The sequence below is a fragment of the Agelaius phoeniceus genome, chromosome Z, assembly GCF_051311805.1.
Source record: "Agelaius phoeniceus isolate bAgePho1 chromosome Z, bAgePho1.hap1, whole genome shotgun sequence".
NCBI classification, from domain to species: Eukaryota; Metazoa; Chordata; class Aves; order Passeriformes; family Icteridae; genus Agelaius; species Agelaius phoeniceus.
In genome coordinates this window covers 47,452,266-47,480,141 of record NC_135303.1, presented here as the reverse complement: position 1 = coordinate 47,480,141, position 27,876 = coordinate 47,452,266, and the positions used below count along the sequence as shown (strand labels likewise).

General features: G+C 52.0%; 2 protein-coding genes across 2 annotated transcripts; both read right to left on the bottom strand.

Annotated features, from left to right (window-relative positions):
- Nucleotides 1-232: 232 nt before the first annotated feature.
- Nucleotides 233-9,439, bottom strand: LOC129133175 (serine/threonine-protein kinase PAK 3-like). The gene is made up of 12 exons (XM_054652799.2): nt 9,364-9,439; nt 8,404-8,441; nt 7,912-8,034; nt 6,881-7,061; nt 5,867-5,930; nt 4,571-4,619; nt 3,330-3,442; nt 2,686-2,803; nt 1,940-2,039; nt 1,314-1,510; nt 718-855; nt 233-322 (listed from the first exon to the last, which is right to left on the bottom strand). The coding sequence occupies exons 1-12, from the start codon at nt 9,437-9,439 to the stop codon at nt 233-235; spliced, it is 1,287 nt and encodes a 428-aa protein (XP_054508774.2).
- Nucleotides 9,440-14,280: 4,841 nt separating this feature from the next.
- On the bottom strand, nt 14,281-23,489 carry LOC129133168 (serine/threonine-protein kinase PAK 3-like). The gene is made up of 12 exons (XM_054652793.2): nt 23,414-23,489; nt 22,452-22,489; nt 21,960-22,082; nt 20,929-21,109; nt 19,915-19,978; nt 18,619-18,667; nt 17,378-17,490; nt 16,734-16,851; nt 15,988-16,087; nt 15,362-15,558; nt 14,766-14,903; nt 14,281-14,370 (listed from the first exon to the last, which is right to left on the bottom strand). The coding sequence occupies exons 1-12, from the start codon at nt 23,487-23,489 to the stop codon at nt 14,281-14,283; spliced, it is 1,287 nt and encodes a 428-aa protein (XP_054508768.2).
- Nucleotides 23,490-27,876: the final 4,387 nt, after the last annotated feature.

The window sequence follows — 27,876 nt, the reverse complement described above, 5'->3', positions numbered from 1 at the left end:
CATCGAAGAAACACCTGAGCATTCAGAAGCAAATTTAGAGCTTATTCACAGGGTGAGAACAAAGGGAAGCTTCCAGCACAGTGAAGGTTTTATTTATTATAGTATTTATTTTGCCTATTCGAATAAAGAGACTACGAACTATGAGCTATAATCTAGAAACTACAAACTACGAGCTATAATCTACAAACTACAAACTACAAAGTGCAAACAAGAACAATGGCCTCTTCCAGGGCTAGTATCTCCTGTTGGCCATAAACTGCTGCGTGGCCATGATCAGAGGCGTCAGCTCGGAGGTCGGCTTGGCTGATGTTACAAACGGATGCTGCCCAAAGAGAAAAAGAAAAACATGAACTTGTACTTTCCTCACAGGCTGAAACAGGCTTTCTCTGGCTACCAGAAAGATACAGAAAGAAGAAAAGGAGGGCATTCTGGGCACCACTGTCTCCACATCCAGGACCTTGCTACATGAGGCAAAATGGCACCCAATCCCACAAATCCGTGACTCCAGATGTCTTCAGCTTAAGGAGATTTGGTCTAGGTGACCTTGAAAGGCTCCTTCCAAGGCATCCTAGGCCAGGATTCTCCTTTGTTTTCCTTTGCAAGCCCCCAGAGGGGAGATTCTTAGGAGCGGGCCCCATCAGACGCCTTGGACTTGAGCAGATGAGGAGCCCCTGGCAGCGGGCAGCTGGCGCAGCCTGCAGCCGCTTTGCCTTTTACCTGCAGCAGTTCCTGGGCAGACCAGCGCCTGTCCTCGTCCCTCTCCAGGCAGCAGTGCAGAAAGTCTCGCAACCACGCCGACTGCTGCCTGGGCTTCTGCAGCTTTGGCCTGCCCCCGCTGCTGATCAGCTCTTGAACCTAGAGAAGAAGGAAATGCCACGCTCTACCTGTCTCCTTCGCACCCCAAACTGCTCACACACACCCCACGGCACAGGCTCCACTCTCCCGTGGCACTTTACTCCCTGCCAGAGCCTGGCAGATACCATTCCTACCCCTACTGAAAGAACACAAAGCCACAGGCAGCCATAGCCAGTCCAATAGGCAAAGGCTCTTGCCTTCACCCCTGATTTCACTGGCTGATGGGGACTAAAAGCCCAGCTTTGCCCTTTTGTCAAAGCTTCCGTCAAGCAAAAGGCATCACCATTTTTTGTGCGGTTCGTGCACTGAAATGGCAAGGGGACGATCTGGACAAGGAGCACGAGAGACTATGCAGCCTGGCACCTCTCATTTCCAGGTGTTAGCAAGCTTGCCAGGCAGAAGAATGGGAGCAGATTGTGTTTGGGTGACAGCAGTATCTGAGAGCAGTTGCAGCGCACCGTGCGGGAGGTTTTCATCCGGTAAGGAGGCGCCCCTTCCACCATCTCGATCCCCACAATGCCAAAGGACCAGATGTCCACTTTGGGGCCATAGAGCTTCCTGGTGAAGATTTCTGGCGCCATCCAGTAAGTGGTCCCAACAGCTGATCTCCGTTTGCTCTGCTCAGCGGTCAGCTGAGCAGCAAGGCCAAAATCAGCTGAGGAGAAAAAACAGGCCAGCGTGAATGAGGAAAGCAAAACAAAGAAATCCCCGCTGTACCAATGTCCAAGAGGGCAGCGTGGAACCCGGCTGCCAGCAAGGGGCCATGCTGCCATTCCTCTGGCCTGCAGCCGAGGAAATACCGAATTGGCCAGTTAGCAAAAGCCCCAGCTTTCAGGCAGTGGCTTTTAGTGCCCTGAAGCTATTAGACTGTAAGTGCCTTGCTTGGGAAGGGACACACGCACAAGCCAAAGGCACTCCTGAGCCCTTGTTCCCAGCAACACCTCCCTGCACCTTGGGGCTCTGCTCTGCACTTGTATCAGGGCAGCCTGGACTGCCACAGGCACCACTGCAGGGAACCGGCAGTCACCCAAAGGCAGCCCCACACCGCAGCCTGCCAGAGCTGAGCCTGGCCAACAACACCCACCCAACTTGACGGATCCGTCCAGACCCAGGAGAATGTTGTGGCTTTTGACGTCCCGGTGGATCACTTGCTTGGAGTGAAGGAAATCCAGGCCTTGCAGGCACTGAGAGAGGAAAAAGAAACACCAGCCTAAGTGGATTTCATCCCACAAGCGGGGAAGTGGCACATCTGCAACACTGCAACATTCCTGGGCCATGCTGAGCCATGGCACGACAGGCTGCTGGCAAGGGCAAGAGCTTGCTGCTCCAACACAAGGACAGCAGTGCCTTTCTAAGTGAGGGTGTGTGTGCTTCTGAAAGAGAAAGGACAATTGTTCCTCCGGCCACTGCCCTGCAACCACAGACTGAAGCAGCACTGCTGCAGTGGCTGTGCTCTCTCCAGCCAGACAAGAGTGGATGCTTTTGCGAACACCCCTTTGGTGCAAGGCTCTCTTGGAGGCTGAGCTCCATGACAGCCCAGTGTGTATCTTTGTCTGTGCCACTTATTTTACATTGTGCCACCAGCAACTTTGCCCGTCCAGGGAAGGAATGCAGCACACACAGGCTCCAGGCAAGTGTTTAGAGAGGCAAACACAAACACACTAGAAGAAGGGCAGGGACACTGGCAGGCACTTCAGATGCTCTTGCTACTGCCAGTCATAAGAGAAAGGCAGCAAGGAGGCTCAGAAGATGAAATCTCTCCTCTCCTTGTCACCCATTTGGAAGGACCATCCCGACCAAGGCATGGGAAGCACAGGCACTATCCCTTACCTCCCGAGAGACAGCTGCTATCTCTCCTTCTGCCAGGCGAGTCTCCCTGATGACATTGTGTAAGGAACCTCCGTCCATGTATTCCATCACGAGCCAGAGTTCCTCGTCCAGCAGGTAGCTGAAAGGAGGAAACAACAGCCTGGAGATGAAGGTGTGGTGTGCACTCACACCACCTGATGGATTCTTGTTTCTGTGTCTCTCTCAGAGGAAGACAGGAGGAAGTGAGCAGTCATTCACTACGCTCTACAGGCCTTGAACTCTGGGCAGTCTAAAACACTGCTTGCTATCCACACCAACGAACAGGCCAAGGGAAATACAATCTGCAGTGCTTCGGCAACACTTCAGACCCATGGGGAAAAAATCCAAGCCCAAAGCCAACAAAACCATGGGGAGAGAGCACAGGAACTTTGAGGCTGTTGGCTCAGTAAGATAGGGCCAAGTCTGGCCTTTGAAAGCGCCCTTCAAACTTGGTATGCCAGGAAAGAGTAATGCAGCCCCAATGCAATCTCCTCCCAAGACACTGTAGATCAGCCCAGAAACAGGAATGAACAGCTCCATCCTCTGCCATCCACCAAAGGAGTGCTTGAACCTCTGGCTTGCAGGATGTGAATGACCTTTCACAGCAGAACAGCAGAACCACTCACCTGTCTACATAGTTGACAAGGTTGGCGTGCTTATTGCCACGCATGACCTGGATTTCATTCAGGCACAGTTCGCTGCTGCTCTCTTGCAGGAGACTAATTTTCTTTATGGCCACCTAAAACGACATGGAAAACCATGAACCAAAGAAGTCCGTGGCACAGGACCACAAGGGCAACATGGAGACAGTGATTATGGGATGATAGTGCTGGGCTGGGCCAAGCTGCCTTGTGACAGGACATCAGACCGCCTGCTCGGGCACCTCCCAGGACACAGAGCCACATAGCCTCTGCCTTGGAAACCTGGCAGAAACACGCTCTAAGCTCTCCACCTCAGACGTCTAACAACACTCACTGTGCCCAGGGCCAGTCTTCTCCCGTGGCCTTACTTTATCATCCCCATGCTCATTCACACACCTCTTACAAGCAGAAAGCCATTTTGTGCCAGTAAAAATGGAGCAAAACTGCTGGGAAACCATTGGCACTTCTAGGGGATTGGATCATTACTCCAGCAGTCACTGGCATTCTCCATGGCACAACAACAAAGCAAACAGTTAGAGATGTGGCAGATAAAATGCTGTCCTAAAAACATCCTGAGGGCTATTCCTCCTAAGATATACAACCCTACATACTTCACAGAAAAAATGCCACAATGATGAAAACATCATTAAGGACACCTCCAAAAACCACAATCCTAGCATTTCCTCACTCCAGGAATTTTCATTCTGCTCCACTCAAATACTTTTCTTCACACCACTGACTTTTGCAATTACTGCCTGACTGTAAAACGAAATAACCCAGGCCATGATCTTCTAGGGATATACACCGGGCTATGAGCAGGGCTTAGGCCCTTGAGAGACTCCTTGCAGACCACTCTGTCTAAGCACAGTTCCAAGGGCAGCACTGCAGGTGCCTACAGAACTATCAGCACGATTCCCATCTATTTGCTAACAGCCAGAAAAGAGAACTCAGGAACCCTGCAGCCCCAAAGAGCAGTGCCATGCTCTGAGACACCACCTGGGCACTAAGACCCAGCCAGCGTGTCCTCCTCTGGCCTCCTTGCATTCCCAGGGGCAGCTGAGAAGGACAAAATCTGTCCCCACTCTATTTGGCAGGGCGGACACTGCTCTGCACTTCATCTGCCTTTGCAGCAAAGCTCTCCTGGCCACCCAAAGCTCAGCCACAGCTCACAGCAGAGGGGAGGGCACTCGAGAGCTGCAGAAGCTGCGGCGCTGCTTGGCGCTTACCTCTTCTCCTGTGGCAGTCTCCACTGCCATGCACACCGTGCCGAAACCCCTAGAAACAAAACAGCAGCGGAGAAAGAAGAAGTCCTTTAGTCCCTGCCACTGCAAGACACTGCAGTCCAATGGCAAATAAGTCCTGGGGCAAACAGTAAATGGAATAGGACAGATTCTCGTGTGGGTCTTTCCCCCCTTTTCTCTTTCTCTATCTGTACATGTGTGGGATTTTTCCAGGAACTTGCCAGTTGGGCCTTCTCCCACTTCTCCCTGGAGCCTGTCTGCCAAAATCAAACACCACTACTGAGGCCTTCTGAGAAGCCTGAGGCCACGGAACAGCCATTGCAGGAAAGCCTCCAGACACAGATCCCTTCTCCAGCTTGCAAGGAAGTTAGTGCCCAGCCACAGCTGCAGCCACAGCCAGAGCAGGGAAAGGCTTCCATTGCTGCACACACAAATGGAGAAGTCCTCAAAACACTGGATCCTTGGACAGCGGCGTTCTGAGTCCAGAGCTCTTCTCAGCTGCTTCTCTTCGGTGCCCCAGACACCTGGAGGACTCTGCTTTTCTGGAGACTTCTTGTACATTTGGCTTCTCACAGGGAAAATGTTGCAAATCAGTCCCATTTCCAGTCAGCAGAGCCGGCTTTCAAAGGGAACAGCTTGGTGGATCCTTTGCAGGAAAGGCCTAAACCCCACAGGATCCACCAGGGTTCTGCCATCAGCCAGATGATGCCTTTTCCTCTGGAGTGCATTGGCACTGGCCATTGCCCTGAAGCTTTGTCTTTTGCCACCTCAGCTACAAAAGAGAGCTGCTTCTTTCATTTCTGCTTTTGGCTGCTAGGCTAGGTGGTGGCCATCCAGACCACTGAATCTTGGTTTCAGCAAAATACTGGAAAGAAATGTTACCCAGAGCTGTTCCCTGACAGCTGTCAGCTGCTGACTTGACCTCTGAGGCAACAAAGTTTCTCCTCCTTTCATTCCCACCCATTCTGTAGTCTTTTGAGACATGCAAAAATGCTCTCTCCTAGGAAGAGCGGCAATCAGGTGCAACAGACTTGAGGGAATGGAGATCTGCCAGGTGCTGCTCTTTGCCGCAGAAAAGACATTGCCAGCGTCCAGGTGTCTTTGCCGCCATGCCTTCGGACCACAGCTGTAAATGCTGACCAGTACTGAGAGATCATCAGGCATCATCCTAACGCAGTGTCTGAACAGCTTTGGAGCTTGCCTGACGTCGCTCTGGGGAGATGTGACACCAGCAAAATGCACAGGCCCTGCCTTTGAAGAAGGAACTGTGGCTGCACTCACCCTTTGCCAATGGTTTCCAGCTCTGTGTATTCAGCCTCAGGATCTCCCTCGCTCACCAGCATCTCTGGAAAAATCCCAAGGAAAGATGCTCACTTCAAAAGAGATCCCACCCTGCAGCAGATCAGAAAGGCAGCCCCACTCTCTGCCACTCTGGGCCCTTTCAACTCAGGCAGTCGGCCAACAACAACACCACTGCACCACCACCACCACCACCACCTCAGAAACAACAGCAGCAAGACGAGCAGCCCTGCAGCACAGATGGCCTGCACCAAACTAGACGTCTAAACTAAAATCTAAGCACGTGCAGAAACAGTCAGAGGATGCAGGGATCAGAAAGCTGTAAGCAAGAGAACTGGTTGTTGTCTAGAAATGTTAAGGGCAGCAGGAATAACAAAACCTTGCTGGTCTTGGCAATCAACACTCTGTGACCTTCAAGCAAAGCTTTAATCCTTGCAATCATCAAAGGCATCCTGGCTCCTGGAATCAATTGTTCTCAACAGCTGCCCTTTGCAGGACAGCAAGAATATTGCAAAGTGCTTCCAGCAGAAGCACAATCTGCAGCTTTGAGCAGGACAATTTTGCCTAAACAATGGCCTTCTGCCTTTCAGGAGCAGCAGCTCATGTTCCAACCTACTGTGCTGGGCCTTAGGAATGAGGTGCCTCAGCCTTTAGGACAGGCCGAGTTCTGAAGATGACCTTGGCCGTGCCCCACAGGAGCTCCTTGAGCGCCTACTCATTGCCTGGGTCACGGCCTCCTGCTCAGCCAGAAACAATCTCTGGTTTGCCTTTTGCCTCCAGGGAAGCTCAGGCAAAGCCAAGCCAGGCTGAGCTGCTCTCAGAGGCAGGAGCAACACCCCGGTGACCCCTCACCACCTCAAAGCACAACAACGGGTCCTGTGTGGAGGCCTCAGGAGCTGGCACTCAGCTGAGGAGGAACAGGAGCTGGGACAGCTCATGCCGACACACGCACACACAGGGCACTGCTCCAGCAGACAAGGATCACAAAGGACGTACTCAGCATGGCCAGGCACTTGTCCTCTGTCCTCTCTCCCAGCTGCTCTCTGCTGCCAGAGGAGCTACTGGTGCTCCAGATGCACGAGCTGCTCCCGCTGCACTTGCCAGCTTGGGGACTGGAGGCTCCTTCAGAGCCTTCTGCTGCAGCTCCTGCAGGTGCCAGGACAGAGGAGGTGGAGCTCTGGGAAAAGAAATGAGTGAGGTCACAAATGTGCCTGGCAGAGGTGCCCCTGCCATCCCATTTCAAATGCAAGCCCCTGGGAAGATGCTGCTGGCCACAGCCAGGGCTCTTCACCTCTCAGCTTTTGCAGCCCGCTTCTCCAGCTCAAGGCCCAAAATCCAAAGGCTGCTTTTACACCATGGACAAAATGACACCACACTCACTGCTAACCAAAGCAGGCACTTACTGATGATGTTTGCTCTGGGCCTGGGCTGACAGCAGGGGCAGGTTCATGAGCACCTTCCTCCTCTTCAGCCTCTTCCTCGCGTGCAGAGGCAGCCAGAGCAGGTGCTGACGCTGCCCTTCTGCTCTGGGGACACACAGCAGCATGAGGGACAGGAAAGAACCTGGCATTCACCACCTCACCTATATTCAGCTACAGGCCCCGCTGCATCTCAGCTGTTCCTTTAGCTACTGACAGCTGCTGTCTGCGCAGGGCCAGGTCCCTCCTGGGGACAGTGTCTCCTCATATCCTGCAAGCTTCTGAACTGCACCTTTGCACTGCTCTCTTCACTGGGGACAGGGAGCCTGCACAGCCACTGGCCACCAAGGGCCTCACTTGTACCCCAGCAGCATGCCAAGACATCCTAATGCTACCTCCTGTCTCTTGCTAAGACAAATTCACAGCCTCTTTCAGAACAGTAGGAAGGTGATCCCTGAACTTCCAAGTTCCAGGCCTCACTGCCTGCGGGAAGGGCAGGAAAGATTCCAGCCCTCAGCATCTTCAGCCAGGCACGGGAGGTGCTGTCTGATCAGAAACTTGCAGCTATGCTTTGCTCCAGCCACAGGACTGCCCAGAGCTGCCACTTACTGATGCTGCATGCTCAGGCCCTGCAGTGGCAGCAGGTACACTTTGCTGGGCATCTTCCTCCCCTTGGGCCTCTTCTTCAGGAAGACACACAGCCACTGGAGGCTCCGAGGTTCCCTTTGGGCTCTGCAGACAGACAGCAGCGTCCTTTATATTCAGCTCTAGACCCAGATGCACTCAGGAGAAAGCATCTGCAGAGAAATGGGATTCTAAGGTGCTCAGACTCAAGTAAAATGGGCCAGCTGGATGGGACTGCGCTCTCTTGTACAGGAGAAATTCCATCATGGCAGCCACCACTTTCAGCTGCTTAAAAGTTCTGGAAAGGAACTGGAGAAAACAGCCCTGGGTCCTCCTGCTGCTGCTGTTGCTGCAAAGGGCCTGGACTGGACTTTCATTCATCCAGCCAGGCTGGCACCGGACTGCAACAGGCCCAGCTCACAGCTTGCTCCGCAATTGCCAAATGCTACCAAGGCCAGAGGCTCCTTTGCCACTCACCCAAAGAGCGGATTCTCTCCAGGCACGGCTGATGTGACCTGCAACACACAAGGGAAAAAGAACCAGATGCTCTAAGAAAACTGCCTGTGCTGGCCATGCCCACCCCAAAGTCAACCCAAAGACAGAGCATTCTGCTTTCACTACACCACTCCAGCAGCATCCCTTGTGGCACACAGCAAGCAAGACAACAGCAGCACAAAATACTGCCTGGTGTCTACCTTGTCTCCTCTTTGGCCACTCAACCCATAGAAACTTGAGACTAAGTCTACAAGTGGTTCTCTAACAGTCATTGCTTCTGCCCCACCTCACCAAGCAGCGGCTACAGCTCCTCTCTTTGCTGTATTTCAGTCTGCTCAAGACACTGTATGCAGCAATTGCCATGAGCTTACTGAAAACCTTTCCCCAGGGAGGCTTCACCCAAGTCCCTCTGAGCCATGGTGGCAGTCCTATCATGACACAGCACAGGAACAGCTGCTGTGTGTGGGAGCATACAAGAACTCCTCAAAAATGTCCATCTCAGAGGCCTTTACCAAGCTCATTCTGTGATTTCATCACAGAACAAATGGCTCTTTTAGCGCGCAGGAAGTGTCAAGTTCCAAAGGCAAATGCTGGGATGAGGGAATGCAGACAAGAAGCCTTGAACTGAGGGACTTTGCCTCAGTCCTGGAGAGCAGTGCACAGCTTTTACAAGGACTCCTGCCAAGCTCTCCCAGTCTTCCCATCCTGGAAGTTGTCTTGCTTGAGCCAGCAAACTGAGGAGACTCCAGACTCCATTGCCACAGGCCGTGGCACGGCAGGAGCGGAATCCCCGCAGGCTACATCACAAATGCTGCCCATGCCCCACTGGCTAGAGACACGCCCTTCTTAGCTGGAGCTGTGGGCAGGGGCGTTACCCAGCTGAAGGCCTCTTTGTGGCATTTGGGTTTCCATATGCTGCACTGAACAAAAACGTCTACTTACGTGCCAGGTGGGTGAAAAAGTACCCGGAATAAGCCACGGTAAAAGCCGTGAAAGCTGCAGCACACACTCCCTCCATGGCTGGAGCAGTGCTGCTCAATCTGCAAGGGACAAAGCCTGTAGGCAGAAAACAAAAAACCTCAGAGTCCTGCTGGCAGAGACCTCGTCGATCAGCAGGTTCCCCTGCAGTGAGCGTGCCGCAGAGCTGCTCTGCACACTGAGCCCTTCCGGGCCTCGGCACAGCAACTCTGCCTGACAACGCTGCCATGCGGCCGCTGACATCACAATAGCAGTGCCCTGGGCTGCTTTGTGAGTTCATGCACAGAACCACACCTTCTCTACAGATGATGCCAAAAAAAGCCTGCAGCGTTCTCCTCTGCTACAAAGCCACACAAAAAGCCCCTCTAGTCCATCACCTGTTGCTCAAGGCATCTAAGAGTAAAAACACACTAAGCCCCTCTAGCCCACACTGAGAAGCTGAGCCCTGAGAAGGGAGCAGGATGTGAGGAACCACATTAGTGCTCTTTGGCCACTATTGCTTCTGAGCAAAAACCAGAAGGCTTCTACCAGCGGGACCTCCCTTAGTTCTAGAAAGCAGCAAACTATCAGAACCCAGGAAATTCCTCTGCCTGCCCTGGAGGGCTCAAGCCGCTGCCCGGGGGCTCAGAGACTTTGGCACAGAGCCCAAGATGCCTGTGCCTTTGATTTAGCCCTTGGAAAAAACAATCACCAATCTTAATATGAAGAATTACAAGTCAAAAGAGTTTAAGTAGAATAATAGGTAGTTTGTCACCAGGTGAAAAATAGATTTTTGAGGTTTTGAAAATGACAGCTCGGGGGTCTCAAGATGGAGGAATTTGGATGTGCCTTGTCCTTTTTCCTCCTTCTTCCTAGCCACCATCTTCTGAGTGATGTTGGCACTTTTAGATTGGTTTAGAGGAGAAGTTCACTGTCTCACATAGGTGATAGGTATTGGGAAGTTATTGTAAATAGTGTACACATAGTTTTGGGTATAAAAAGACAACACTGCCTCTGAGGTGGGCAGTGTGCCTCAACCCAAGCTGCTAGACAGACCTTGGCACGTTGGAGAAAGAATATTATAGATAAGAAACAATAAACAACCTTGAGACCAAGAACAGAAGAGTTCCCACTCCTTCATCAACTGCCGGGCTGGGGAAAGAGACTTTCTAACGCATCTCAGGGTCACTCTGACCAGCAGAGATTCCAAGAGCAAACAGGGAGAAGCACGACTTCAATGACATTTAGAGTTTCCTCCTAGGTACAGAGACAAGGCCATGTGTCTTTCAGCACTATTTATTCAAAGCATTTTACATCACAGCCGTGGCTGTGATTTCAGCAGGGAAACGCCATGACAGGAAATGCAAGGAGGATCCTTCTCTCTGACTCACTCTAGCAGAGAGGCCTTGGCACCAAAGCACCACCACCATTTTTTCCCCCCACTTTTGTCCTTCCTCAGTAATTTTTTGGACACAGGGCTGAGATGGGTGGCACTGAAATGACAGCTCTGACACACAGCTGAAACCATCAGGGCCGGGGGGCATGTGCGACTGTTTTTCTTCTCCAGCAGAACAAGGCAAGCCAGAGTGTTCACACTGATACCAAGCGAGTTCAGCCAAGCCCAAAGGGAGTGCAGCCAAGCCAAGTGCAGCCCAGCAGGCTGGGAGGAAGAGGCAGCAAAGCGGCAGATCCCATTGCCACGGACACGCCCGGCGTGGCGGACTGATGGCAGCGGCAGTGCCAAGCAGAGCTCCGCAGGGAGAGACAGACACCCATCACCATCGCCACTGCCACCAGCACTGCCGCAGAGAGGGAGCAGCAAACTGCCACTGCAGGGCCAGAGCTGCTCCCGGCAGCACCAGCAGCCCCCATCTACCATCAGAACCATGCTGGAAGCCCTGGCCATCCTGTCTTTGCTCCAGGGGCCCCGTGTGACACTGCACCTTTCTTGCTTAAGCCATTACCTCTTTCGCACAATTTTCTTCCTATTGTCGTCTACTGCTGCTTTTTTTTTTCCCCTCACTACATTATAACTCTAACATTCTCAGCTTCTCATAGATTGGTTTTTCCATTGTCCCCCTCCATTGTGGTGGAGAAGGGGAGAGAGGAGAGGCTTTCCCTGGACTATCTCAAGAAGAGGACATAGAAAGGAGGGAAGGCCTTAGAAAGAAAAAACAACGCTCAGGATGCCTCTTTGGGAGGGAAGCAAATGTGCAAGTTTCTTAATATCCAGCCACAAATCTCTGGAGTCTTGACAGCCAAGAAGCACAGGAACCTGGAAACCTTGTTGTGAGACACTGGAGGACATTGCTGGCTCAAGCCCTTTCAGGCGCTTGTAGGTGGGGAAAGGGGCAGATCAAGCCTTGCTCTGCTGAGGCCATGCCCTACTCTGCACGCCCCACACCCCCAGGCCTGCATCCCAGCCCAGCTGTGGCCGCTGATCCCTGGCACACCAGAGGCAAGGCTCCACACCTGTGTCTGGAGCCCCTAACCCAGCTCCTAAATGGCCAGGTGAGTGGCAGCCCCATGTGGGGGAAGGCCCCAGGAAAGCCAAAGGCTATTTACCTCGGGATGTGTGGCCACCACGTCTCTTGACCCTACCTCCTCTTGGTCTCATTTGCAAGCTGAGCTTCCTATCCCCTTTCAAAGCCTTTCACAGTCTAGTGCTCTGTCACCAGTGCCTCAGTTCCATGGTGGGAATTCTGAAGTCCTTTCAGAGAAGCCTTGCCTGAAAGAGAACAGGTCTGGCTTGCAGTGCATTGCTCTGGATGCCTTAGGAAGTTGCTTTGCCAGCCCTTACCCACTTACTGGCCAAAAAACACATGTGAAAGACTGAAGCTTTGCCAGCTGTGACAGTGCCCCAAAGAGAAGGCAGTTAGGGGCAAAATAAGGAGAATTATTTTGGTGCTGGCACACACATCAGGTACCAGGTGGGTGAGAAAAGCCATCTGTAAATAGCTCAGCTGACAATCAGGGAGGGGAAGGTGCGAAGAAAAGCAGAGGTAGAAATCTCAAAGGAATGAGAGGACTATGGACAGAAGTTGAAACTAGCCAAAAGAAAAAACAAACAAAAAAAAAGAGTAATTGGATGAAATACTGATAAAATTCAGCAAGTCTTCTCTTGGTGCTGGATGGTGCATTGGGGGATAGTGTTGGCAGCTTTGGGTGCCCATCCCAAAGCCATCACCTGTTTTCCCTGTGCCCTGACGGGTTCAGACAGGCTGTTGATCTGCATGGCCACTCCCAGTTGGCCCCAGAGTCCTCTCCACTTCATGATCAGCTCACCATAAGTTTTCTGGCTGTCATCCGTTGTGGCTTCTCTTCTCCTGAGGCTTGGTGTTGGTCATTGTTGTCTGATGTGTGGCTGTGTGGTCATTTTTGGCCCGTGCCCTCCAGGACAAACCCCCACACTCCCCCTTTTTTGTTTTATTTAAAATGAAAGGTATAACAATCATAGTAAAAATAATATCTTCTTATACCTAAAACCAACACAATACTTAGTAGATTTTAACTAAACTTGGGAATTAAAATGAACAGGTGGGTTGATATTGCAGACATAAGCAAACAATAAGTAAATACAATTTTCATTTTCCCTCACTTCTCGGGCCCTGACTCCCAGATGGCTCCCCGCCACTTCATTCCCTTTCACTTACCCACAAAACAAAAGAGAACAGAAAATCAAAGCCAAAAGACTTGGGGTGACACCTTTCCCGCGTGGCCTTCAGCAAACACACATGTCAAAAGAAAAGGTTTCATGGGGGACTAGAATGGGGGAACGTTCCGGTGGTGCAGGGCACAGAACTCCTGTGGGGGCAACAGAGTCGGTCCTCCAGCTGTTTTATTCTCAACTTCTATTGTAGCTCTGACCTCTGAAATATGTATTGCAGCAAAAATGGGAGTCTGCTAATACAAGAGGAAAGCAGGGGCAGGGTTGAGGGCAGTCAGAAAGTGGGTTAGGGTAGAATCCAGGACGCCATGGCCGGTGCCATCCTGACAAGGGGTCAGAAGAGGAGGGGAGATGGCAGATGGCTGGTGGCTCGCCTTTGCTTGCTCTTGAGCAGGTTCCATCTCCTGGCCTGTCCTTCCCAGGGACAATGGGTTCAGGGAAGTGGGGGAAGAACATGAAAACTGGGAAATATTGTGCAACCAAAATTTAAATTTAAATGCTAGTCAAATATACCATCAGTTACCACCAAACATAGCAAAGTAAATGATTTTCAATAATCACGGTATCAAATGTATATTGAAACGATAAACAGGAGACCATGGGAGAGGTTAAAGTCTAGGGGACATTCTTCCAGGCCACAGCCCCAGGAAGTGCCCTAGCAGGCCCACAGGCCTCCACAGTGGCTCAGGCAGGTCCCAACTGCACAAGTTTTCGCTCCCTCATGTTGGCCTTGGTTCCCGTGGCAGAACTTGCCTTCCCGCTGGACACTCACCTGCGCCTGAGCCCCTGGAGAAGCCCGGCTCCCTCCCCCTCTGCCCACAGCCACAGCAGCATCCCCAGCAGTGACACCACTGCTCTGCTCCATTCTGCCCTACTCTGCTCCTCTAGCCACAGCTGCAATGCCTCTATCTCCACAAGAGCTTGTGGCCTGCAGGCACTGAAGGAAGAAGACCTTTGCATGCTTCCAAACCATGCCACAAATCCCCATCCATGTGTCTTCCCACATCGAAGAAACACCTGAGCATTCAGAAGCAAATTTAGAGCTTATTCACAGGGTGAGAACAAAGGGAAGCTTCCAGCACAGTGAAGGTTTTATTTATTATAGTATTTATTTTGCCTATTCGAATAAAGAGACTACGAACTATGAGCTATAATCTAGAAACTACAAACTACGAGCTATAATCTACAAACTACAAACTACAAACTGCAAACAAGAACAATGGCCTCTTCCAGGGCTAGTATCTCCTGTTGGCCATAAACTGCTGCGTGGCCATGATCAGAGGCGTCAGCTCGGAGGTCGGCTTGGCTGATGTTACAAACGGATGCTGCCCAAAGAGAAAAAGAAAAACATGAACTTGTACTTTCCTCACAGGCTGAAACAGGCTTTCTCTGGCTACCAGAAAGATACAGAAAGAAGAAAAGGAGGGCATTCTGGGCACCACTGTCTCCACATCCAGGACCTTGCTACATGAGGCAAAATGGCACCCAATCCCACAAATCCGTGACTCCAGATGTCTTCAGCTTAAGGAGATTTGGTCTAGGTGACCTTGAAAGGCTCCTTCCAAGGCATCCTAGGCCAGGATTCTCCTTTGTTTTCCTTTGCAAGCCCCCAGAGGGGAGATTCTTAGGAGCGGGCCCCATCAGACGCCTTGGACTTGAGCAGATGAGGAGCCCCTGGCAGCGGGCAGCTGGCGCAGCCTGCAGCCGCTTTGCCTTTTACCTGCAGCAGTTCCTGGGCAGACCAGCGCCTGTCCTCGTCCCTCTCCAGGCAGCAGTGCAGAAAGTCTCGCAACCACGCCGACTGCTGCCTGGGCTTCTGCAGCTTTGGCCTGCCCCCGCTGCTGATCAGCTCTTGAACCTAGAGAAGAAGGAAATGCCACGCTCTACCTGTCTCCTTCGCACCCCAAACTGCTCACACACACCCCACGGCACAGGCTCCACTCTCCCGTGGCACTTTACTCCCTGCCAGAGCCTGGCAGATACCTTTCCTACCCCTACTGAAAGAACACAAAGCCACAGGCAGCCATAGCCAGTCCAATAGGCAAAGGCTCTTGCCTTCACCCCTGATTTCACTGGCTGATGGGGACTAAAAGCCCAGCTTTGCCCTTTTGTCAAAGCTTCCGTCAAGCAAAAGGCATCACCATTTTTTGTGCGGTTCGTGCACTGAAATGGCAAGGGGACGATCTGGACAAGGAGCACGAGAGACTATGCAGCCTGGCACCTCTCATTTCCAGGTGTTAGCAAGCTTGCCAGGCAGAAGAATGGGAGCAGATTGTGTTTGGGTGTCAGCAGTATCTGAGAGCAGTTGCAGCGCACCGTGCGGGAGGTTTTCATCCGGTAAGGAGGCGCCCCTTCCACCATCTCGATCCCCACAATGCCAAAGGACCAGATGTCCACTTTGGGGCCATAGAGCTTCCTGGTGAAGATTTCTGGCGCCATCCAGTAAGTGGTCCCAACAGCTGATCTCCGTTTGCTCTGCTCAGCGGTCAGCTGAGCAGCAAGGCCAAAATCAGCTGAGGAGAAAAAACAGGCCAGCGTGAATGAGGAAAGCAAAACAAAGAAATCCCCGCTGTACCAATGTCCAAGAGGGCAGCGTGGAACCCGGCTGCCAGCAAGGGGCCATGCTGCCATTCCTCTGGCCTGCAGCCGAGGAAATACCGAATTGGCCAGTTAGCAAAAGCCCCAGCTTTCAGGCAGTGGCTTTTAGTGCCCTGAAGCTATTAGACTGTAAGTGCCTTGCTTGGGAAGGGACACACGCACAAGCCAAAGGCACTCCTGAGCCCTTGTTCCCAGCAACACCTCCCTGCACCTTGGGGCTCTGCTCTGCACTTGTATCAGGGCAGCCTGGACTGCCACAGGCACCACTGCAGGGAACCGGCAGTCACCCAAAGGCAGCCCCACACCGCAGCCTGCCAGAGCTGAGCCTGGCCAACAACACCCACCCAACTTGACGGATCCGTCCAGACCCAGGAGAATGTTGTGGCTTTTGACGTCCCGGTGGATCACTTGCTTGGAGTGAAGGAAATCCAGGCCTTGCAGGCACTGAGAGAGGAAAAAGAAACACCAGCCTAAGTGGATTTCATCCCACAAGCGGGGAAGTGGCACATCTGCAACACTGCAACATTCCTGGGCCATGCTGAGCCATGGCACGACAGGCTGCTGGCAAGGGCAAGAGCTTGCTGCTCCAACACAAGGACAGCAGTGCCTTTCTAAGTGAGGGTGTGTGTGCTTCTGAAAGAGAAAGGACAATTGTTCCTCCGGCCACTGCCCTGCAACCACAGACTGAAGCAGCACTGCTGCAGTGGCTGTGCTCTCTCCAGCCAGACAAGAGTGGATGCTTTTGCGAACACCCCTTTGGTGCAAGGCTCTCTTGGAGGCTGAGCTCCATGACAGCCCAGTGTGTATCTTTGTCTGTGCCACTTATTTTACATTGTGCCACCAGCAACTTTGCCCGTCCAGGGAAGGAATGCAGCACACACAGGCTCCAGGCAAGTGTTTAGAGAGGCAAACACAAACACACTAGAAGAAGGGCAGGGACACTGGCAGGCACTTCAGATGCTCTTGCTACTGCCAGTCATAAGAGAAAGGCAGCAAGGAGGCTCAGAAGATGAAATCTCTCCTCTCCTTGTCACCCATTTGGAAGGACCATCCCGACCAAGGCATGGGAAGCACAGGCACTATCCCTTACCTCCCGAGAGACAGCTGCTATCTCTCCTTCTGCCAGGCGAGTCTCCCTGATGACATCGTGTAAGGAACCTCCGTCCATGTATTCCATCACGAGCCAGAGTTCCTCATCCAGCAGGTAGCTGAAAGGAGGAAACAACAGCCTGGAGATGAAGGTGTGGTGTGCACTCACACCACCTGATGGATTCTTGTTTCTGTGTCTCTCTCAGAGGAAGACAGGAGGAAGTGAGCAGTCATTCACTACGCTCTACAGGCCTTGAACTCTGGGCAGTCTAAAACACTGCTTGCTATCCACACCAACGAACAGGCCAAGGGAAATACAATCTGCAGTGCTTCGGCAACACTTCAGACCCATGGGGAAAAAATCCAAGCCCAAAGCCAACAAAACCATGGGGAGAGAGCACAGGAACTTTGAGGCTGTTGGCTCAGTAAGATAGGGCCAAGTCTGGCCTTTGAAAGCGCCCTTCAAACTTGGTATGCCAGGAAAGAGTAATGCAGCCCCAATGCAATCTCCTCCCAAGACACTGTAGATCAGCCCAGAAACAGGAATGAACAGCTCCATCCTCTGCCATCCACCAAAGGAGTGCTTGAACCTCTGGCTTGCAGGATGTGAATGACCTTTCACAGCAGAACAGCAGAACCACTCACCTGTCTACATAGTTGACAAGGTTGGCGTGCTTATTGCCACGCATGACCTGGATTTCATTCAGGCACAGTTCGCTGCTGCTCTCTTGCAGGAGACTAATTTTCTTTATGGCCACCTAAAACGACATGGAAAACCATGAACCAAAGAAGTCCGTGGCACAGGACCACAAGGGCAACATGGAGACAGTGATTATGGGATGATAGTGCTGGGCTGGGCCAAGCTGCCTTGTGACAGGACATCAGACCGCCTGCTCGGGCACCTCCCAGGACACAGAGCCACATAGCCTCTGCCTTGGAAACCTGGCAGAAACACGCTCTAAGCTCTCCACCTCAGACGTCTAACAACACTCACTGTGCCCAGGGCCAGTCTTCTCCCGTGGCCTTACTTTATCATCCCCATGCTCATTCACACACCTCTTACAAGCAGAAAGCCATTTTGTGCCAGTAAAAATGGAGCAAAACTGCTGGGAAACCATTGGCACTTCTAGGGGATTGGATCATTACTCCAGCAGTCACTGGCATTCTCCATGGCACAACAACAAAGCAAACAGTTAGAGATGTGGCAGATAAAATGCTGTCCTAAAAACATCCTGAGGGCTATTCCTCCTAAGATATACAACCCTACATACTTCACAGAAAAAATGCCACAATGATGAAAACATCATTAAGGACACCTCCAAAAACCACAATCCTAGCATTTCCTCACTCCAGGAATTTTCATTCTGCTCCACTCAAATACTTTTCTTCACACCACTGACTTTTGCAATTACTGCCTGACTGTAAAACGAAATAACCCAGGCCATGATCTTCTAGGGATATACACCGGGCTATGAGCAGGGCTTAGGCCCTTGAGAGACTCCTTGCAGACCACTCTGTCTAAGCACAGTTCCAAGGGCAGCACTGCAGGTGCCTACAGAACTATCAGCACGATTCCCATCTATTTGCTAACAGCCAGAAAAGAGAACTCAGGAACCCTGCAGCCCCAAAGAGCAGTGCCATGCTCTGAGACACCACCTGGGCACTAAGACCCAGCCAGCGTGTCCTCCTCTGGCCTCCTTGCATTCCCAGGGGCAGCTGAGAAGGACAAAATCTGTCCCCACTGTATTTGGCAGGGCGGACACTGCTCTGCACTTCATCTGCCTTTGCAGCAAAGCTCTCCTGGCCACCCAAAGCTCAGCCACAGCTCACAGCAGAGGGGAGGGCACTCGAGAGCTGCAGAAGCTGCGGCGCTGCTTGGCGCTTACCTCTTCTCCTGTGGCAGTCTCCACTGCCATGCACACCGTGCCGAAACCCCTAGAAACAAAACAGCAGCGGAGAAAGAAGAAGTCCTTTAGTCCCTGCCACTGCAAGACACTGCAGTCCAATGGCAAATAAGTCCTGGGGCAAACAGTAAATGGAATAGGACAGATTCTCGTGTGGGTCTTTCCCCCCTTTTCTCTTTCTCTATCTGTACATGTGTGGGATTTTTCCAGGAACTTGCCAGTTGGGCCTTCTCCCACTTCTCCCTGGAGCCTGTCTGCCAAAATCAAACACCACTACTGAGGCCTTCTGAGAAGCCTGAGGCCACGGAACAGCCATTGCAGGAAAGCCTCCAGACACAGATCCCTTCTCCAGCTTGCAAGGAAGTTAGTGCCCAGCCACAGCTGCAGCCACAGCCAGAGCAGGGAAAGGCTTCCATTGCTGCACACACAAATGGAGAAGTCCTCAAAACACTGGATCCTTGGACAGCGGCGTTCTGAGTCCAGAGCTCTTCTCAGCTGCTTCTCTTCGGTGCCCCAGACACCTGGAGGACTCTGCTTTTCTGGAGACTTCTTGTACATTTGGCTTCTCACAGGGAAAATGTTGCAAATCAGTCCCATTTCCAGTCAGCAGAGCCGGCTTTCAAAGGGAACAGCTTGGTGGATTCTTTGCAGGAAAGGCCTAAACCCCACAGGATCCACCAGGGTTCTGCCATCAGCCAGATGATGCCTTTTCCTCTGGAGTGCATTGGCACTGGCCATTGCCCTGAAGCTTTGTCTTTTGCCACCTCAGCTACAAAAGAGAGCTGCTTCTTTCATTTCTGCTTTTGGCTGCTAGGCTAGGTGGTGGCCATCCAGACCACTGAATCTTGGTTTCAGCAAAATACTGGAAAGAAATGTTACCCAGAGCTGTTCCCTGACAGCTGTCAGCTGCTGACTTGACCTCTGAGGCAACAAAGTTTCTCCTCCTTTCATTCCCACCCATTCTGTAGTCTTTTGAGACATGCAAAAATGCTCTCTCCTAGGAAGAGCGGCAATCAGGTGCAACAGACTTGAGGGAATGGAGATCTGCCAGGTGCTGCTCTTTGCCGCAGAAAAGACATTGCCAGCGTCCAGGTGTCTTTGCCGCCATGCCTTCGGACCACAGCTGTAAATGCTGACCAGTACTGAGAGATCATCAGGCATCATCCTAACGCAGTGTCTGAACAGCTTTGGAGCTTGCCTGACGTCGCTCTGGGGAGATGTGACACCAGCAAAATGCACAGGCCCTGCCTTTGAAGAAGGAACTGTGGCTGCACTCACCCTTTGCCAATGGTTTCCAGCTCTGTGTATTCAGCCTCAGGATCTCCCTCGCTCACCAGCATCTCTGGAAAAATCCCAAGGAAAGATGCTCACTTCAAAAGAGATCCCACCCTGCAGCAGATCAGAAAGGCAGCCCCACTCTCTGCCACTCTGGGCCCTTTCAACTCAGGCAGTCGGCCAACAACAACACCACTGCACCACCACCACCACCACCACCTCAGAAACAACAGCAGCAAGACGAGCAGCCCTGCAGCACAGATGGCCTGCACCAAACTAGACGTCTAAACTAAAATCTAAGCACGTGCAGAAACAGTCAGAGGATGCAGGGATCAGAAAGCTGTAAGCAAGAGAACTGGTTGTTGTCTAGAAATGTTAAGGGCAGCAGGAATAACAAAACCTTGCTGGTCTTGGCAATCAACACTCTGTGACCTTCAAGCAAAGCTTTAATCCTTGCAATCATCAAAGGCATCCTGGCTCCTGGAATCAATTGTTCTCAACAGCTGCCCTTTGCAGGACAGCAAGAATATTGCAAAGTGCTTCCAGCAGAAGCACAATCTGCAGCTTTGAGCAGGACAATTTTGCCTAAACAATGGCCTTCTGCCTTTCAGGAGCAGCAGCTCATGTTCCAACCTACTGTGCTGGGCCTTAGGAATGAGGTGCCTCAGCCTTTAGGACAGGCCGAGTTCTGAAGATGACCTTGGCCGTGCCCCACAGGAGCTCCTTGAGCGCCTACTCATTGCCTGGGTCACGGCCTCCTGCTCAGCCAGAAACAATCTCTGGTTTGCCTTTTGCCTCCAGGGAAGCTCAGGCAAAGCCAAGCCAGGCTGAGCTGCTCTCAGAGGCAGGAGCAACACCCCGGTGACCCCTCACCACCTCAAAGCACAACAACGGGTCCTGTGTGGAGGCCTCAGGAGCTGGCACTCAGCTGAGGAGGAACAGGAGCTGGGACAGCTCATGCCGACACACGCACACACAGGGCACTGCTCCAGCAGACAAGGATCACAAAGGACGTACTCAGCATGGCCAGGCACTTGTCCTCTGTCCTCTCTCCCAGCTGCTCTCTGCTGCCAGAGGAGCTACTGGTGCTCCAGATGCACGAGCTGCTCCCGCTGCACTTGCCAGCTTGGGGACTGGAGGCTCCTTCAGAGCCTTCTGCTGCAGCTCCTGCAGGTGCCAGGACAGAGGAGGTGGAGCTCTGGGAAAAGAAATGAGTGAGGTCACAAATGTGCCTGGCAGAGGTGCCCCTGCCATCCCATTTCAAATGCAAGCCCCTGGGAAGATGCTGCTGGCCACAGCCAGGGCTCTTCACCTCTCAGCTTTTGCAGCCCGCTTCTCCAGCTCAAGGCCCAAAATCCAAAGGCTGCTTTTACACCATGGACAAAATGACACCACACTCACTGCTAACCAAAGCAGGCACTTACTGATGATGTTTGCTCTGGGCCTGGGCTGACAGCAGGGGCAGGTTCATGAGCACCTTCCTCCTCTTCAGCCTCTTCCTCGCGTGCAGAGGCAGCCAGAGCAGGTGCTGACGCTGCCCTTCTGCTCTGGGGACACACAGCAGCATGAGGGACAGGAAAGAACCTGGCATTCACCACCTCACCTATATTCAGCTACAGGCCCCGCTGCATCTCAGCTGTTCCTTTAGCTACTGACAGCTGCTGTCTGCGCAGGGCCAGGTCCCTCCTGGGGACAGTGTCTCCTCATATCCTGCAAGCTTCTGAACTGCACCTTTGCACTGCTCTCTTCACTGGGGACAGGGAGCCTGTACAGCCACTGGCCACCAAGGGCCTCACTTGTACCCCAGCAGCATGCCAAGACATCCTAATGCTACCTCCTGTCTCTTGCTAAGACAAATTCACAGCCTCTTTCAGAACAGTAGGAAGGTGATCCCTGAACTTCCAAGTTCCAGGCCTCACTGCCTGCGGGAAGGGCAGGAAAGATTCCAGCCCTCAGCATCTTCAGCCAGGCACGGGAGGTGCTGTCTGATCAGAAACTTGCAGCTATGCTTTGCTCCAGCCACAGGACTGCCCAGAGCTGCCACTTACTGATGCTGCATGCTCAGGCCCTGCAGTGGCAGCAGGTACACTTTGCTGGGCATCTTCCTCCCCTTGGGCCTCTTCTTCAGGAAGACACACAGCCACTGGAGGCTCCGAGGTTCCCTCTGGGCTCTGCAGACAGACAGCAGCGTCCTTTATATTCAGCTCTAGACCCAGATGCACTCAGGAGAAAGCATCTGCAGAGAAATGGGATTCTAAGGTGCTCAGACTCAAGTAAAATGGGCCAGCTGGATGGGACTGCGCTCTCTTGTACAGGAGAAATTCCATCATGGCAGCCACCACTTTCAGCTGCTTAAAAGTTCTGGAAAGGAACTGGAGAAAACAGCCCTGGGTCCTCCTGCTGCTGCTGTTGCTGCAAAGGGCCTGGACTGGACTTTCATTCATCCAGCCAGGCTGGCACCGGACTGCAACAGGCCCAGCTCACAGCTTGCTCCGCAATTGCCAAATGCTACCAAGGCCAGAGGCTCCTTTGCCACTCACCCAAAGAGCGGATTCTCTCCAGGCACGGCTGATGTGACCTGCAACACACAAGGGAAAAAGAACCAGATGCTCTAAGAAAACTGCCTGTGCTGGCCATGCCCACCCCAAAGTCAACCCAAAGACAGAGCATTCTGCTTTCACTACACCACTCCAGCAGCATCCCTTGTGGCACACAGCAAGCAAGACAACAGCAGCACAAAATACTGCCTGGTGTCTACCTTGTCTCTCCTCTTTGGCCACTCAACCCATAGAAACTTGAGACTAAGTCTACAAGTGGTTCTCTAACAGTCATTGCTTCTGCCCCACCTCACCCAGCAGTGGCTACAGCTCCTCTCTTTGCTGTATTTCAGTCTTCTCAAGACATTGCATGCAGCAATTGCCATGAGCTTACTGAAAACCTTTCCCCAGGGAGGCTTCACCCAAGTCCCTCTGAGCCATGGTGGCAGTCCTATCATGACACAGCACAGGAACAGCTGCTGTGTGTGGGAGCATACAAGAACTCCTCAAAAATGTCCATCTCAGAGGCCTTTACCAAGCTCATTCTGTGATTTCATCACAGAACAAATGGCTCTTTTAGCGCGCAGGAAGTGTCAAGTTCCACAGGCAAATGCTGGGATGAGGGAATGCAGACAAGAAGCCTTGAACTGAGGGACTTTGCCTCAGTCCTGGAGAGCAGTGCACAGCTTTTACAAGGACTCCTGCCAAGCTCTCCCAGTCTTCCCATCCTGGAAGTTGTCTTGCTTGAGCCAGCAAACTGAGGAGACTCCAGACTCCATTGCCACAGGCCGTGGCACGGCAGGAGCGGAATCCCCGCAGGCTACATCACAAATGCTGCCCATGCCCCACTGGCTAGAGACACGCCCTTCTTAGCTGGAGCTGTGGGCAGGGGCGTTACCCAGCTGAAGGCCTCTTTGTGGCATTTGGGTTTCCATATGCTGCACTGAACAAAAACGTCTACTTACGTGCCAGGTGGGTGAAAAAGTACCCGGAATAAGCCACGGTAAAAGCCGTGAAAGCTGCAGCACACACTCCCTCCATGGCTGGAGCAGTGCTGCTCAATCTGCAAGGGACAAAGCCTGTAGGCAGAAAACAAAAAACCTCAGAGTCCTGCTGGCAGAGACCTCATCGATCAGCAGGTTCCCCTGCAGTGAGCGTGCCGCAGAGCTGCTCTGCACACTGAGCCCTTCCGGGCCTCGGCACAGCAACTCTGCCTGACAACGCTGCCATGCGGCCGCTGACATCACAATAGCAGTGCCCTGGGCTGCTTTGTGAGTTCATGCACAGAACCACACCTTCTCTACAGATGATGCCAAAAAAAGCCTGCAGCGTTCTCCTCTGCTACAAAGCCACACAAAAAGCCCTCCTAGTCCATCACCTGTTGCTCAAGGCATCTAAGAGTAAAAACACACTAAGCCCCTCTAGCCCACACTGAGAAGCTGAGCCCTGAGAAGGGAGCAGGATGTGAGGAACCACATTAGTGCTCTTTGGCCACTATTGCTTCTGAGCAAAAACCAGAAGGCTTCTTCCAGCGGGACCTCCCTTAGTTCCAGAAAGCAGCAAACTATCAGAACCCAGGAAATTCCTCTGCCTGCCCTGGAGGGCTCAAGCCGCTGCCCGGGGGCTCAGAGACTTTGGCACAGAGCCCAAGATGCCTGTGCCTTTGATTTAGCCCTTGGAAAAAACAATCACCAATCTTAATATGAAGAATTACAAGTCAAGAGAGTTTAAGTAGAATAATAGGTAGTTTGTCACCAGGTGAAAAATAGATTTTTGAGGTTTTGAAAATGACAGCTCGGGGGTCTCAAGATGGAGGAATTTGGATGTGCCTTGTCCTTTTTCCTCCTTCTTCCTAGCCACCATCTTCTGAGTGATGTTGGCACTTTTAGATTGGTTTAGAGGAGAAGTTCACTGTCTCACATAGGTGATAGGTATTGGGAAGTTATTGTAAATAGTGTACACATAGTTTTGGGTATAAAAAGACAACACTGCCTCTGAGGTGGGCAGTGTGCCTCAACCCAAGCTGCTAGACAGACCTTGGCACGTTGGAGAAAGAATATTATAGATAAGAAACAATAAACAACCTTGAGACCAAGAACAGAAGAGTTCCCACTCCTTCATCAACTGCCGGGCTGGGGAAAGAGACTTTCTAACGCATCTCAGGGTCACTCTGACCAGCAGAGATTCCAAGAGCAAACAGGGAGAAGCACGACTTCAATGACATTTAGAGTTTCCTCCTAGGTACAGAGACAAGGCCATGTGTCTTTCAGCACTATTTATTCAAAGCATTTTACATCACAGCCGTGGCTGTGATTTCAGCAGGGAAACGCCATGACAGGAAATGCAAGGAGGATCCTTCTCTCTGACTCACTCTAGCAGAGAGGCCTTGGCACCAAAGCACCACCACCATTTTTTCCCCCCACTTTTGTCCTTCCTCAGTAATTTTTTGGACACAGGGCTGAGATGGGTGGCACTGAAATGACAGCTCTGACACACAGCTGAAACCATCAGGGCCGGGGGGCATGTGCGACTGTTTTTCTTCTCCAGCAGAACAAGGCAAGCCAGAGTGTTCACACTGATACCAAGCGAGTTCAGCCAAGCCCAAAGGGAGTGCAGCCAAGCCAAGTGCAGCCCAGCAGGCTGGGAGGAAGAGGCAGCAAAGCGGCAGATCCCATTGCCACGGACACGCCCGGCGTGGCGGACTGATGGCAGCGGCAGTGCCAAACAGAGCTCCGCAGGGAGAGACAGACACCCATCACCATCGCCACTGCCACCAGCACTGCCGCAGAGAGGGAGCAGCAAACTGCCACTGCAGGGCCAGAGCTGCTCCCGGCAGCACCAGCAGCCCCCATCTACCATCAGAACCATGCTGGAAGCCCTGGCCATCCTGTCTTTGCTCCAGGGGCCCCGTGTGACACTGCACCTTTCTTGCTTAAGCCATTACCTCTTTCGCACAATTTTCTTCCTATTGTCGTCTACTGCTGCTTTTTTTTTTCCCCTCACTACATTATAACTCTAACATTCTCAGCTTCTCATAGATTGGTTTTTCCATTGTCCCCCTCCATTGTGGTGGAGAAGGGGAGAGAGGAGAGGCTTTCCCTGGACTATCTCAAGAAGAGGACATAGAAAGGAGGGAAGGCCTTAGAAAGAAAAAACAACGCTCAGGATGCCTCTTTGGGAGGGAAGCAAATGTGCAAGTTTCTTAATATCCAGCCACAAATCTCTGGAGTCTTGACAGCCAAGAAGCACAGGAACCTGGAAACCTTGTTGTGAGACACTGGAGGACATTGCTGGCTCAAGCCCTTTCAGGCGCTTGTAGGTGGGGAAAGGGGCAGATCAAGCCTTGCTCTGCTGAGGCCATGCCCTACTCTGCACACCCCACACCCCCAGGCCTGCATCCCAGCCCAGCTGTGGCCGCTGATCCCTGGCACACCAAAGGCTCCACACCTGTGTCTGGAGCCCCTAACCCAGCTCCTAAATGGCCAGGTGAGTGGCAGCCCCATGTGGGGGAAGGCCCCAGGAAAGCCAAAGGCTATTTACCTCGGGATGTGTGGCCACCACATCTCTTGACCCTACCTCCTCTTGGTCTCATTTGCAAGCTGAGCTTCCTATCCCCTTTCAAAGCCTTTCACAGTCTAGTGCTCTGTCAACAGTGCCTCAGTTCCATGGTGGGAATTCTGAAGTCCTTTCAGAGAACAGGTCTGGCTTGCAGTGCATTGCTCTGGATGCCTTAGGAAGTTGCTTTGCCAGCCCTTACCCACTTACTGGCCAAAAAACACATGTGAAAGACTGAAGCTTTGCCAGCTGTGACAGTGCCCCAAAGAGAAGGCAGTTAGGGGCAAAATAAGGAGAATTATTTTGGTGCTGGCACACACATCAGGTACCAGGTGGGTGCGAAGAAAAGCCATCTGTAAATAGCTCAGCTGACAATCAGGGAGGGGAAGGTGCGAAGAAAAGCAGAGGTAGAAATCTCAAAGGAATGAGAGGACTATGGACAGAAGTTGAAACTAGCCAAAAGAAAAAACAAACAAAAAAAAAGAGTAATTGGATGAAATACTGATAAAATTCAGCAAGTCTTCTCTTGGTGCTGGATGGTGCATTGGGGGATAGTGTTGGCAGCTTTGGGTGCCCATCCCAAAGCCATCACCTGTTTTCCCTGTGCCCTGACGGGTTCAGACAGGCTGTTGATCTGCATGGCCACTCCCAGTTGGCCCCAGAGTCCTCTCCACTTCATGATCAGCTCACCATAAGTTTTCTGGCTGTCATCCGTTGTGGCTTCTCTTCTCCTGAGCCTTGGTGTTGGTCATTGTTGTCTGATGTGTGGCTGTGTGGTCATTTTTGGCCCGTGCCCTCCAGGACAAACCCCCACACTCCCCCTTTTTTGTTTTATTTAAAATGAAAGGTATAACAATCATAGTAAAAATAATATCTTCTTATACCTAAAACCAACACAATACTTAGTAGATTTTAACTAAACTTGGGAATTAAAATGAACAGGTGGGTTGATATTGCAGACATAAGCAAACAATAAGTAAATACAATTTTCATTTTCCCTCACTTCTCGGGCCCTGACTCCCAGATGGCTCCCCGCCACTTCATTCCCTTTCACTTACCCACAAAACAGAAGAGAACAGAAAATCAAAGCCAAAAGACTTGGGGTGACACCTTTCCCGCGTGGCCTTCAGCAAACACACATGTCAAAAGAAAAGGTTTCATGGGGGACTAGAATGGGGGAACGTTCCGGTGGTGCAGGGCACAGAACTCCTGTGGGGGCAACAGAGTCGGTCCTCCAGCTGTTTTATTCTCAACTTCTATTGTAGCTCTGACCTCTGAAATATGTATTGCAGCAAAAATGGGAGTCTGCTAATACAAGAGGAAAGCAGGGGCAGGGTTGAGGGCAGTCAGAAAGTGGGTTAGGGTAGAATCCAGGACGCCATGGCCGGTGCCATCCTGACAAGGGGTCAGAAGAGGAGGGGAGATGGCAGATGGCTGGTGGCTCGCCTTTGCTTGCTCTTGAGCAGGTTCCATCTCCTGGCCTGTCCTTCCCAGGGACAATGGGTTCAGGGAAGTGGGGGAAGAACATGAAAACTGGGAAATATTGTGCAACCAAAATTTAAATTTAAATGCTAGTCAAATATACCATCAGTTACCACCAAACATAGCAAAGTAAATGATTTTCAATAATCACGGTATCAAATGTATATTGAAACGATAAACAGGAGACCATGGGAGAGGTTAAAGTCTAGGGGACATTCTTCCAGGCCACAGCCCCAGGAAGTGCCCTAGCAGGCCCACAGGCCTCCACAGTGGCTCAGGCAGGTCCCAACTGCACAAGTTTTCGCTCCCTCATGTTGGCCTTGGTTCCCGTGGCAGAACTTGCCTTCCCGCTGGACACTCACCTGCGCCTGAGCCCCTGGAGAAGCCCGGC